The sequence below is a fragment of the Heloderma suspectum genome, chromosome 2 (assembly GCF_057233095.1).
Source record: "Heloderma suspectum isolate Gila_16-S chromosome 2, 16-S_ref, whole genome shotgun sequence".
NCBI classification, from domain to species: Eukaryota; Metazoa; Chordata; class Lepidosauria; order Squamata; family Helodermatidae; genus Heloderma; species Heloderma suspectum.
The window spans coordinates 254,359,026-254,371,872 of NC_139459.1; the positions used below are offsets into that span (position 1 = coordinate 254,359,026).

Sequence of the window (12,847 nt, forward strand, 5' to 3'; positions counted from 1 at the left end):
TTTATTGGTATCTGATCAGAATTCTTGTAACTCTTTGAATCCCAGTTCTTACCCCTCACATAAATTGTAGCATGCCTCACCTTCCCTTGACCTTTTCCTTCTGTCTCTATGCATTTGCTGAATTTTGATCATGGGAGATCAGTGGGATATCTAGGGAGAGTTGGTACTCCTGTATGTTTGCATGCTTTGTAATATAATCATATTAATTTTTTAAAAATTAGAACTTTTTATTTAAAGAAAGTATTTATGCAGACAGATCCTAGTAGGAGAGAGCTGCAATTTCTGTCACCCAGCATTCTTTGAGGACTAGAGCTATAGCCTTCATCAACCAGGTTTTTTATTTTTATTTTTTCAAATAATGCAGTTTCATATTCCATTATCTTTTCTCACCAGAAAGAATTCCATAGCATTGTAAACAGTTTATCCCACAAGAAAACGCTAATTCTAGACAAGATAGCAATCTCTCACATGTGGAAAAAACATAAAGGCTGCTATTATAGCCAGTCACGAGCTGGCAAAATTGTAGATACTTATTCTCCGTTCAAAATATAAAAGGACAAGTTCAAAGGAAAATTCTGAATGGGTGCGATCGGGACCTCTGTAGGGAGATTTCAGATAAAGCAACCCAAAGCTTGCACTCGCCAAATGTGACCCAAAAGTGGGAGGAAGAGTCATGAATGAAACTTCACAGCTACAGCTGGACACTTCTAAGCAATCCTACAATTGCAATCCTAATATACAGAGGCCATGAATAGTTGGGCCAGCTGCCTTCATTTTGGATGAGCAACCCAATGTATGTTAGCAGAGACAAAAATAAGTTGAGGCATGCAAAGATCCCAAGCTGCTGTGTCAAGTGGGAACGCAGCATCATGTCTTGATATCTGTCAGCACAAGGTTTTGTCCCAAAGGAACCCCTACAAAGAAGGTAAAAAGTATATGCGTGGCCAGCAAGGCTAGAATGGCTCAGAAATAGGAGTTAAAAGGAAATCAAAGGCCCTGTGACACTGTGCTTTCAAGGAAGCATAGAAATGAATGCAAAGCAGAACCCCTAAGTTGCAAAGCATTACCAGGAAGAAAGGGTATCTTATCAATAAGGAATCTCTCTTGTGCCACATCCCCTTCTCCAGACACCCACCTGTACCTCACCTCACTGGATTCCTACTACACAAGCAATCATTGCCCATTTCTGCCAGGTTTTAGAACTGCCTAACTGTGGCAAATTCTTAAAAGAGATGGGAGTACCAGACCACCTCACCTGTCTCCTGAGAAACCTGTACGAGGGTCAAGAAGCAACAGTAAGAATCGGACATGGAACAACTGATTGGTTCTAAATGGGGAAAGGGGTACGACAAGGCTGCATATTGTCGCCCTGCTTATTTAACTTATATGCAGAGTACATCATGAGAAATGCCAGGTTGGATGAATCACAGGCCGGAATTAAGATTGCCAAGAGAATTACCAACAACCTCAGATACGCAGACGATACCACCCTAATGGCAGAAAGCGAAGAGGATCTAAAGAGCCTCATGTTGAGGGTGAAAGTGGAGAGTGCAAAAGCTCGTTTGAAACTCAACATTAAAAAAACGAAGATCACGGCATCTGGCCCCATCACTTCCCAGCATATGGAAGGGGAAGAAATGGAAGCAGTGACAGATTTTACTTTCTTGGGCTCCAAGATCACCGCAGACGGCGACTGTAGCCATGAAATTAAAAGACGCTTGCTCCTTGGGAGGAAAGCTATGGCAAACCTAGGCAGCATAGTAAGAAGCAGAGACATCACCTTGCCGACAAAGGTTCGTATAATCAAAGCTATGGTTTTCCCAGTAGCAATGTATAGCTGTGAGAGCTGGACTATAGGAAGGCTGAGCGCCAAAGAATTGATGCTTTCGAGCTGTGGTGCTGGAGAAGACTCTTACGAGTCCCCTGGACTGCAAGGAGGTCAAATCAGTCAATCCTAAAGGAAATCAACCCTGAGTGCTCATTGGAAGGACAGATACTGAAGCTGAAGCTCAAATATTTTGGCCACCTAATGCGAAGAAAAAACTCACTGGAAAAGACCCTGATGCTGGGAAAGATTGAAGCCAAAAGGAGAAGGGGATGGCAGAGGATGAGATGGCTAGATAGCATCAGCGATGCAATGAATATGAACTTGAGCACACTCCGGGAGAGAGCGGAGGACAGGAAGGCCTGGCGTGCTATGGTCCATGGGGTCACGAAGAGTCGGACATGACTTAACGACTGAACAAACTATATTTATATATACATTTTTACCAACACGCACAAAGCACTTCAGTTTTAAATAATGGCTTGCAATTTAATAGGCGCAATGCAGAAGAGACAGGGAGGGAAAAGGAAGATAGGCAAGTTTAGGTACCATGGCCACTGCATGAGATAGTTCTGAGAGGGACAAGCCAAAAGAGCAGTTAGTCCCATCCAAATCAATGGAGATGGACCACACCATCTCATCTCTCCCTCTGATGCAGCCGCTACTGCATCTGGCGACTGTGTAGAAAGTTCTGGAATGGCCTAAAATGTTCATAGTGCATACCTGAATTGCCTGCCTCAGTCTGGAACTGTGGGCCAAAACAGACATTACTTTGCATGTGTGTCTGGTAGTTATGTCTTTTCATGCTCAATCTGGATTAAACGCCACACACACACACACACACACACACACACTAGGTTCCTGATCTGGATTGGGAGTCCTACGCCTATTCTAGAATAACAATGAAAAAAAAGATGTGTCTGCTAGACACACATTTAAAGTAATGTCTGTTTTGGCCCTGAACTGACAGAAGAACCAAGAGGGTGAAGTTGGACAGGGTCATTTGACTAGTCAGCCATTAAAGCTACATTTATAAATACTATATAAATATATAAATACTATAAATATACCATAGTATGTAAGCACTATAATGGTCCCCCCAAGATTACATTTGGCTTGCTATGAGCTCTGCTTAGGTAATAAAAATGTAGACATATTTCCTGTGTTCAGATGCAATACTAAACAATAGTGTTTTGTGTTACACAATGCTCACTTCCCTTCTCTGCTTCCAGTGTGGCTGCAAGGAGATAGGAAGCTTCTGCTTCCATTTTAAATTAGCCACAGTTTAGTGTGTCATCCAAACCTGAACTGTGGTTAATCCTAAATACGGTTAGTGAAAACAAGCCAACAGTATAAACTATGGTTTAAAGTTGGCCTGTTCCCACTAACCATAGTTAGTTTTCCAGACCCCAAAACAAAGAAACGGTAAATTTCTGCAAACTGCCTAGAGAGCTTCAGCTATGGGGCAGAAATGTAATACTATTCACTAAGATAGCCAAAACAGAAAACCCAACTGCTGAGACAGCTGCACTGTCCAGGGATGAGAAAAGCTGGAGTCCCATGGGACTCCAATGAATGCAGCAAAGTGAGAGGCAAACCAGCACCAGGAAGACATAGAGCTATGGTGATGTGAAGCAGAGCCTCTGATCCTCACTGTGATCCTGCCCCACGTATTGCAGTTTCATTTAGAAGCTTGAAGTGCATGGTTGTGTATGCCTCTATTCTTTTCCTACCCCTGTGTAAGTGTCCAGAGATCAAGGCCGAGGTGCATCGATGTCATTGTACAAGACAACTTCAAAACAAAACACGGGAACAAACTTGACAAGCAGTCCAATCCTATACATGTGTAGTCTGACGCAAATCCCACTGAACTCTATAGGACTTACTCCCAGGGATATAGGATTGCAGCCTAAATACTAGTTAGCACATACTATTGCCAGCCTCTTTTGAGAAACAGTCTTCATACCTAAATTCGTACTTCCCAACTCTTAACTGGTTGGGACTTTCTTGGCTATAAAACAGTCAGACCCCGCACAAATTTAAACATTCCTTGTTTTCAATGGACTTGGGGCCCATGAGAACTATATGGACCACAGACATTGCTGCAATCTGTGTCCAGCAACTACATCTTTTTTTCATTTTTACTCTAGAGTAGGTGCAGGGGGCCCAATCCAGATCTTAAAAGCCCCCTACCCACCATGCTAGGGTCCCAATCCAGATTAGGGTTCATGCACCTACTCTAGTGTAAAAATGAAACCGACATAGCTGCTAGACACAAATTTAAAGTAATGTCTGTTTTGGCCCTTAAGTGTGCCTCCCTAATTCTGCATAGGATCAGTCTATAAAGCCATAACTTGGCCTTCTGAACTACTTCTGAACTACTATGTCTACTTTTCAGGTAGACATACTTTTCTGTGTCTTCTTGTACTCAGACTTTTCCCAAGAATGTCCTGTATTATCCTCATATTCATCAATGACAGGTACACAGACTACACCACTGATGAGACAAGACCCTCGAGGCTTTTTTAGTACAATTAACTCTTTCAAAGAGCTCATCATAGGAGTACAATTATTTGCCTTCAGCTCCCAAACAGAAAGAAGCAAACAAAACACAGCCAGCCATCACTCACACAACTGCTAGTCAGCTTTAGAATGAAATGTTTTTAGCAGACATGTACACAACTTGTATCTCAACATCAGGAATTCAAACTCTTCCAGAATTTTGGAGAGAAGGGGCAACAGCCATTGTTAGTAAAGTTATTGCTAAGATATCACAGCTGAATATCACTTATATTAAAGAAAACATCCTTGGGATACACAAAATACACATGCTTATCAGGGACACCAGATTGTACAACCCCTATACTCCCCAAGTAATAATCTACTCAGTACATCAAACTAAGAATACTGTTCTGCTATTGTTCCATTTCCTGTTCTTGGTAATTAACCAGTAACATCAGCCAAAAGAAATGATCTTAAGGTAGTGATTTCAGTGGAACTTCCAAGTGCGAATGCCGGCTTTCCTGATCACCCTTCCACAACAGTATCCTGTAACTGGCAATTTCAAAAGGGAAAGACAGCTCTGCTAAGTGCTACAGATAGGGACAAATACAAATGTTTAAGCCAAACAGCTCTACAATTAAAAAAAACCCTTCAGCTCCCTTTGAGGAGTTATTTATACACAGGCCTTTCACTTTCCAAAAGATCACTGGGTCACAGACAGTGAAGAGACAATCAACAGTGGCAAATGTGTTTTTAAAAATGACACATGCCCAAAGTAAAAAGCCTGGTCATCAACAGCCTGACTTTTTTTTTTGTACAGTGTCACCATTATCTACCCTCAGCACCTGGGCATCTTTGTTGCTAAGAGAAACACAGATATTAACTATGAAACATACAACTCCTTTGCTTGGTTTACAGAGTACAGCAGTCAACAGCAAAATTTTCCCTACCCACTGTTATGTTTTCTATTGGTTTCCCACATGCTTGCATGTGTCTTTCTCTCAACCTTCCTTAAGCCCCTCACAGGTGAGGTTGCAAGAATTCTTCCAATGCTACTGAGTCAGACCTGAGTCAAGGTTTCCCTTTCAGGTCTATGCCGCCATGATAAACTACAACTCTTCATCATTCCCCCCGCCCGCCAAATTCAGGTTTCTGACAGACACAGGCAGCTTGTCACTCACTCTTGAGAGCTGCAACCAGCGACTTCCCATCTTTGATGAGCTCCTTGATGAACTTGTTGGTCTTGTCCAGCTCAGCTTCATGAGACTTCAGCCTCTCTCGGAACTGAGGGCTGTCCAAACAGCAATCACTAAATTCCAAGGCAGGGAGTCCCATGATTTCCCAGAGCCCCTCCAAAATGAGACCTTTTGCAAAAAAAAGAAAGAGGGGGAAAAACCGCCACCCCAATCCGCTGGAAATGGAATGGCCACGAAGGGAACGACCCTCTCGAAACGCTTTAAAAAAAACCTACCCAACCTTTAAAAGTCGAAAAATGCATGCAGCTCATTCAACAACATTTAAAATACATGAGCAGCCTTGAGTGCCAGATTCTCAGGGCCCCTAGAGCAAAGGAAGTAAAACAATTGGGGTTTTATATTATGTATGCGTCTCTCTCTCTCTCTCTCAGATCTAATGAGGCGCAGAACTCGCACTGGGAGCTGCCTCAGATGCCAGGGAGAGAGGACAGGAGCCGCTTGGAGGACGAGGGGGGGGCGGTGCTGCTGTAGTAGCAAATGCCACCGCTGCCTGAGGCTTGCTCATGGCGAGAGCTCCCAAACACGCTGCAAGCGCAGGGCTGGCGGCACGGCTGCCGTGGTCGCCAGAACCTTTTGCCTCTGAGCCTGCTCGGTGGCGGCGGTAGCGCCGCCTGAGCAGCCCCCGGTCCGGCGGCCGGCAAGGTCTCCCGCGCGGCCTCCCTGAGGCGAAGCAGCGGCTCTTCAATTCAGCGCAGCCACCTCCGACGGCATCCGGGATCAGGCAGGACCCTCCACTTCCCCATTGGAACGCTGGATATCATTTTCCGACCGCGCTGCCCATTGGAACGTCGTGAGGAGGGCGGGGGGTTCTCCTCCGAACGCAACCCCGCCTCTTGCGCCAGCCGGAGCCAATCAGGGCCGCTTCTACTCGCGGGGCAGGGAGGAGGGGAGGAAGAAAGATGTCCTGCGATGACAGGCCGGGGTGAAGGAAGGAGTGGCCAGAGGCATGTCAAACCGCGTGGAGCTCTGTGTGTCTCTCTCTCCTCCGCTCCCCGCTCGCCAGCCGCCTCACGCTCGCGTCCCCTCCCGCCTTCTTAAAGGCGCCACCTCGGGAGTGGGGGAGGTGTAGCGAGGCGAGGGTTGCTCAAGGGCATTTCTCGTAAACCTGTTGCTGCAGACTAAATGAGGAAACCAAACCGTTTCCCTTGAGGGAATTAACGGGCCCCGCCGTGAGGCACGTTTGGGCAGGGAAAGAGACACCCTGTGTGTGTAGGAGAGGAGTCTGCTTGCCTAGCGCCTCTTTTAGGGATATTTATTTTTTAAAAACAACATTTAGTTGCCTTTTAGAGACCTATTTATTTGTGCAGGCTTGGAGGCAGGGGTAACTGCTCTGTTTTTTTGGAATGGATGGATTCTATGGATGGTTTTATTGTATTTTATTAAGTATTTGTGATTTCAGAATCATGATTTTAATGTCTGTGTACGTGGTGTTTGTTTTATATAGGCTGTTATCCGCCCTGGGCTCTTTTGTGAGGAAGGATGGGATATAAATCAAATAAACAAAACAGCGATGTATCACATTTATTCTACCCATGGAGTGCAGAATAAGGGGCTCGAGCAGCGACTGTTTTCCTAAGGAGTGTCACCTTCCCCCTGCCTGTCTGGCAGTCAGCTTGACAATGAACTGTTTTCTGCCTCTTGTGGTTTCTGCCTTTTTCAAGACAGGCAGACATTCTTCACAGGCAGCAGCTTTCACCATCAGCAGAGCAGCCCCAAGCCAGGAAGAACTTCAGCTGTTGAATGTTGACCTAGTATAATCATGACTTCTCTAAAGTGAGTTGATTGTGGACTTCAACCTCCCTGACTGTGGTCAATTTATTTCCCTATTTCCATTCCCTATATTCTGTGGATTGTTGTTTTGTTGTTCAGTCGTTAAGTCATGTCCGACTCTTCGTGACCCCATGGACCACAGCTTGCCAGGCCTTCCTGTCCTCCGCTGTCTCCCGGAATGTGCTCAAGTTCATATTCTGTGGATTAGCTCTTCATTATTTTTGCACCAAATGCTTGTCTTTTATTTATCCAACCATCACTGGTTATTTTTTGATGCTCTGGAGCTTATCATTACTGCCCTTGTGTATGCAGCCTGGGATAGTAAATTGAAGGCCGAACTAGATGTTATGTGGGAGTTCAGTGATTGGAGCCAAAAGAGCAGAGAAGTTACAATGAAATCAGAGAAAGCAGCAGAGAGGGAGGATGTTCTCAAACTGGGGAGAGGTAACGAGTGGGGTACCGCATGGCTCAGTCCTGGGCCCAGTGCTCTTCAACATTTTTATTAATGACTTGGAGGAGGAGGTGCAGGGAATGCTGATCAGATTTGCAGATGACATAAAATTGGGCAGGATAGCTAATACTTTGGAAGACTGAAAGAAGTGATCTGCATAGACTGGAGCGCTGGGCAGAAAACAACAGAATGACATTTAATAGGGATAAATGCCAAGTTCTGCACCTAGGAAAAAGAAACCAAATGCACAGTTACAAGATGGGGGATATGTGGCTCAACAACACGACAAGCAACAAGGACCTTGGAATTGTTGTAGATCACAAGCTGAATATGAGCCAACAATGTGATGTGGCTGCAAAAAAGGCCAATGCTATTTTGGATGCATTAATAGAAGCATAGCTTCCAAATCCCGGGAAGTGCTAGTTGCCCTCTACTCAACACTGGTTAGGCCTCATCTTGAGTACTGTGTCCAGTTCTGGGCACCACACTTTAAGAAGGATGCAGACAAGCTGGAGAGGGTCCAGAGGAGGGCAACAAAGATGATCAGGGGACTGGAAACAAAGCCCTATGAAGAGAGACGGAAAGAACTGGGCATGTTTAGCCTTGAGAAGAGAAGACTGAGGGGAGATATGATAGCGCTTTTGCAGTACTTGAAAGGTTGTCACAGAGAGGAAGGCCAGGATCTCTTCTCGATCATCCCAGAGTGCAGGACACGGAATAATGGGCTCAAGTTACAGGAAGCCAGATTCCGGCTGAACATCAGGAAAAGCTTTCTGACTGTTAGAGCAATATGACAATGGAACCAATTACCTAGGGAGGTAGTGGGCTCTCCCACACTGGAGGCATTCAAGATGAGGCTGGACAGCCATCTGTCAGGGATTCTCTGACTTGGATTCCTGCATTGAGCAGGGGGTTGGACTCGATTGTCTTGTAGGCCCCTTCCAACCCTACTATTCTATGATTCTGTGAGGGGATGCCCTCATAGTAGGACTTGGAGCCTAAGCCCTCTCCCCTAGAGGAACCCTAATAGGCTGAAGGGGTGGGATTGGGGTGCCACATGGGCCAAATCAGGCCCACAGGCTGGAAGTTCAGCACCCCTAGTTTAGGGAGTTCCTGTCACACAACATCCACAGAACATCTTGTGCCCTGAATGCTTTGGTGTAGATAATGCTGTTACATGCTCTGTATTTCCCTGAGCAGTGAGAAATTCTTAGGGCACTCCAAGATTTAGTTTCCTTTGGATGATAAGAGCAGTGGAGCCTGCTTCTATATGATATTTGCTTTATTTATACTTATACAAGCAGAGCATAAGTAGAGACAACTAGGCAAATTCCTAGGGAAAAACTTGTGCATCTCCACTAAGGCTACATGCCTAGTTTTCAGCTCTGGTGCAAGCTTTCTTGACATCTGAGACTGGAGAAAACACGTACCACTGCATCGTGCCCCTTCCTGACTGTGGCATTATGCCCCCCCCCCTTTCTCCTTACATATGCCACTGCCATGTGGGATTTATGGAGAGCCATGTAGCTAGAACAAATGGTTTCAGGGTTCTCGCAAGAGCTTGCCAAAGCAGAAGAGTGGCTGGTGTGGCTCTCCAGCACCCAGGCCTTCCTGGTGGCGGGGTGAGAGCAGTCCTCCCACATCAACACTGATGGAGGCGCCTCACCCTGCTATATGGGAAGGCCAGCGCTGCCAGTTCCCCCTAACTCCAACCAGTCTCTCTCATTCTGTCTATTCCAAATCGTCCCATGCTTTTTCCCTCTCTCTCTTTCTCTGTACCTCTTCCCTCAGGTGGAGGTTTGTTACTTTCTCTGGGTTCTGGTGGATTTGCATTTCAAAAGCTGGAGAGAGATTTCAAACATTCAGGGAACCTCTCCTGTCATTAGCTCCCATTGGTAAAACATCAACCGATCATCCTGGGCAGCAAGCACCCTAACAAAGGAATTATCAGTCAGCAGCCCCAACAATATAACCACTGATATGACAGTATAAGGACAGCCATGCTGCATCAGACCAAGGGTCCTTCTCTCCCTGTTCACACAGTGGCCAACCAGCTGCCTGTGGAAAAACCACTAGTAGGATGTTGAGTGCAATAGAACCCTCTCAGTCATATTTCCCAGGAACTGGTGTCCATAGGCATGCTGCCTCTGATACCGGAGGTAGCATTTCACCATCAGGACTAGCAGCCATTGATAGCCTTATCCTCCATTTTGGCAATTGCATTCGTCAAAAATAAAATATTAAACAATACAGTCCCCACTCCTTAACACAAATGTATACCAAAAAAAATTATAATAATAACCTTCCCCTAGGAAGAAGACCTCCTTCATGGATCACTGCGTTGTTGTGGCGAAGGGGCTTGCGTAACTCAGTGAAGCCATAAGCTATGCTGTGCAGGGCCACCCAAGACGGACAGGTCATGGCGGAGAGTTCTGACAAAATGTGGTCCACTGGAGAAGGAAATGGCAACCCACTCCAGTATTCTTGCCAAGAAAACCCCATGGAACGTATCACAAGGCTAAAAGAGATGACGTCAGAAGATGAGCCCCTCAGGTCGGAAGGTGTCCAATATACTACTGGGGAAGAGCAGAGGGTATTTCCAAGTAGCGTCAGAAAGAGTGAAGCGGCTGGGCCAAAGCCGAAAGGACACTCAGCTGTGGATGTGCCTGGTGGTGAAAAGAAAGTCCAATGCTGTAAAGAACAATATTGTTTAGGAACCTGGAATGTCAGATCAACGAATCAAGGTAAGCTGGAGGTGGTCAAACATGAGATGGCAAGATTGAACATCGACATCTTGGGAATCAGCGAACTAAAATGGACAAGCATGGGTGAATTTAATTCAGGTGACCCTTATATTTACTACTATGGGCAAGAATCCCTTAGAAGAAATGGAGTAGCACTCATAGTCAACAAAAGGGTGAGAAAAGCAGTACTGGGGCACAATCTCAAAAACAATAGAATGATCTCAGTACGAATCCAAGGCAAACCATTCAACATCACAGTAATTCAAGGCTATGCCCCAACCACTGACGCTGAAGAAGCTGAGGTTGATTGCTTCTATGAAGACCTACAACACCTTCTAGAACTAACACCAAACAAAGATGTCCTCTTCATCATAGGGGATTGGAATGCTAAAGTAGGAAGTCAAGAAATCGCCGGGATAACAGGCAAGCATGGCCTTGGTGTACAAAATGAAGCAGGACAAAGGCTAATAGAGTTTTGCCAAGAGAACACGCTGATCGTAGCAAACACTCTTTTCCAACAGCACAAGAGGCGACTCTACACATGGACATCACCAGATGGTCAATATCGAAATCAGATTGATTATGTCCTTTGCAGCCAAAGATGGAGAAGCTCTATACAGTCAGTAAAAACAAGACCTGGAGCTGACTGTGGCTCAGATCATGAGCTTCTTGTTGCAAAATTTCGGCTTAAATTGAAGAATGTAGGGAAAACCACTAAACCATTCAGGTATGACCTAAATCATATCCCTTATGAATATACAGTGGAGGTGACGAATAGATTTAAGGGATTAGACCTGATAGACAGAGTGCCTGAGGAACTATGGACAGAGGTCCGTAACACTGTTCAGGAGGCAGCAACTCAATCCATCCCAAAGAAAAAGAAATGCAAGAAAGCCAAGTGGCTGTCTGATGAGGCTTTACAAGTAGCTGAGGAAAGAAGGGAAGCGAAAAGCAAGGGAGAAGGGGAAGATATACCCAACTGAATGCAGAGTTCCAGAGAATAGCAAGGAGAGACAAGAAGGCCTTCTTAAATGAACAATGCAAAGAAATCAAGGAAAACAACAGAATGGGAAAGACTAGAGATCTCTTCAAGAAAATCGAAGATCTCAAGGGAACGTTTTGTGCAAAGACGGGCATGATAAAGGACAAGGAAGGCAGGGACCAGCAGAAGCAGATGAGATTAAGAAGAGGTGGAAAGAATACCCAGAAGAACTATACAGGAAAGATCTGAATGTCCCTGATAGCCATGATAGCGCGGTCACTGAACTTGAGCCGGACATCCTAGAGAGTGAAGTCAAGTGGGCCTTAGGAAGCATTGCTAACAACAAAGCTAAGGCCCACTTGACTTGATGGAGATCATGGATGGAGATGACAGTATTCCAGCTGAGCTATTTAAGATCCTAAAAGATGATGCTGTTAAAGTGCTGCACTCAATATGCCAACAAATTGGGAACACTCAACAGTGGCCACAAGACTGGCAAAGGTCAGTTTACATTCCAATTCCAAAGAAGGGCAATGCCAAAGAGTGTTCAGACTACCGTACAATTGCACTCATTTCACATGCCAGCAAGGTTATGCTCAAAATCCTACAAGCTAGGCCTCGGTAGTATGTGAACGGAGAACTACCAGAAGTACAAGCTGGGTTTTGAAGAGGCAGAGGAACAAGAGAACAAATCGCCAACATTCGCTGGATCATGAAGAAAGCAAGAGAATTCCAGAAAAAAGTCTATTTCTGCTTCATTGACTACGCTAAAGCCTTTGATTGTGTGGATCACAACAAACTGTGGCAAATTCTGAAAGAGATGGGAGTACCAGACCACCTTACCTGTCTCCTGAGAAACCTGTACGAGGGTCAAGAAGCAACAGTAAGAACCGGATATGGAACAACTGATTGGTTCAAAATTGGGAAAGGAGTATGACAAGGCTGCATATTGTCGCCCTGCTTATTTAACTTATATGCAGAGTACATCATGAGAAACGCTGGGTTGGATGAATCAGAGATAGGAATTAAGATTGCCGGGAGAATTATCAACAACCTCAGATACGCAGATGATACCACCCTAATGGCAGAAAGTGAAGAGGATCTTAAGAGCCTCTTGTTGAGGGTGAAAGTGGAGAGTGCAAAAGCTGGTTTGAAACTCAACATTAAAAAAACGAAGATCATGGCATCTGGCCCCATCACTTCCTGGCATATGGAAGGGGAAGAAATGGAAGCAGTGACAGATTTTATTTTCTTGGGCTCCAAGATCACCACAGACGGTGACTAGCCATGACATTAAAAGACACTTGCTCCTTGGGA

At 45.2% G+C, this 12,847-nt stretch overlaps 1 protein-coding gene and 1 pseudogene across 5 annotated transcripts in view; one reads left to right on the top strand and one right to left on the bottom strand.

Moving 5' to 3' along the window:
* Nucleotides 1-7,100, bottom strand: part of ARHGAP26 (Rho GTPase activating protein 26) — a 363,812-nt gene extending 356,712 nt beyond the window's left edge. For all 4 annotated transcript variants that reach the window (XR_014788384.1, XM_084838781.1, XM_084838785.1 and 1 more), the window contains exon 1: nt 5,509-7,100. Coding sequence is in view for 3 of the 4 variants with exons in the window: in XM_084838781.1 (XP_084694907.1) it covers nt 5,509-5,662 (154 nt within the window). In the remaining variant the exon portion in view is untranslated. The remainder of the gene's footprint in view (nt 1-5,508) is intronic.
* Nucleotides 7,028-12,162, top strand: LOC146354403 (protein CFDP2 pseudogene; annotated as a pseudogene). The gene is made up of 3 exons (XR_014787104.1): nt 7,028-7,356; nt 10,117-11,471; nt 12,142-12,162. The product of XR_014787104.1 is annotated as a protein CFDP2 pseudogene (transcript).
* Nucleotides 12,163-12,847: the final 685 nt, after the last annotated feature.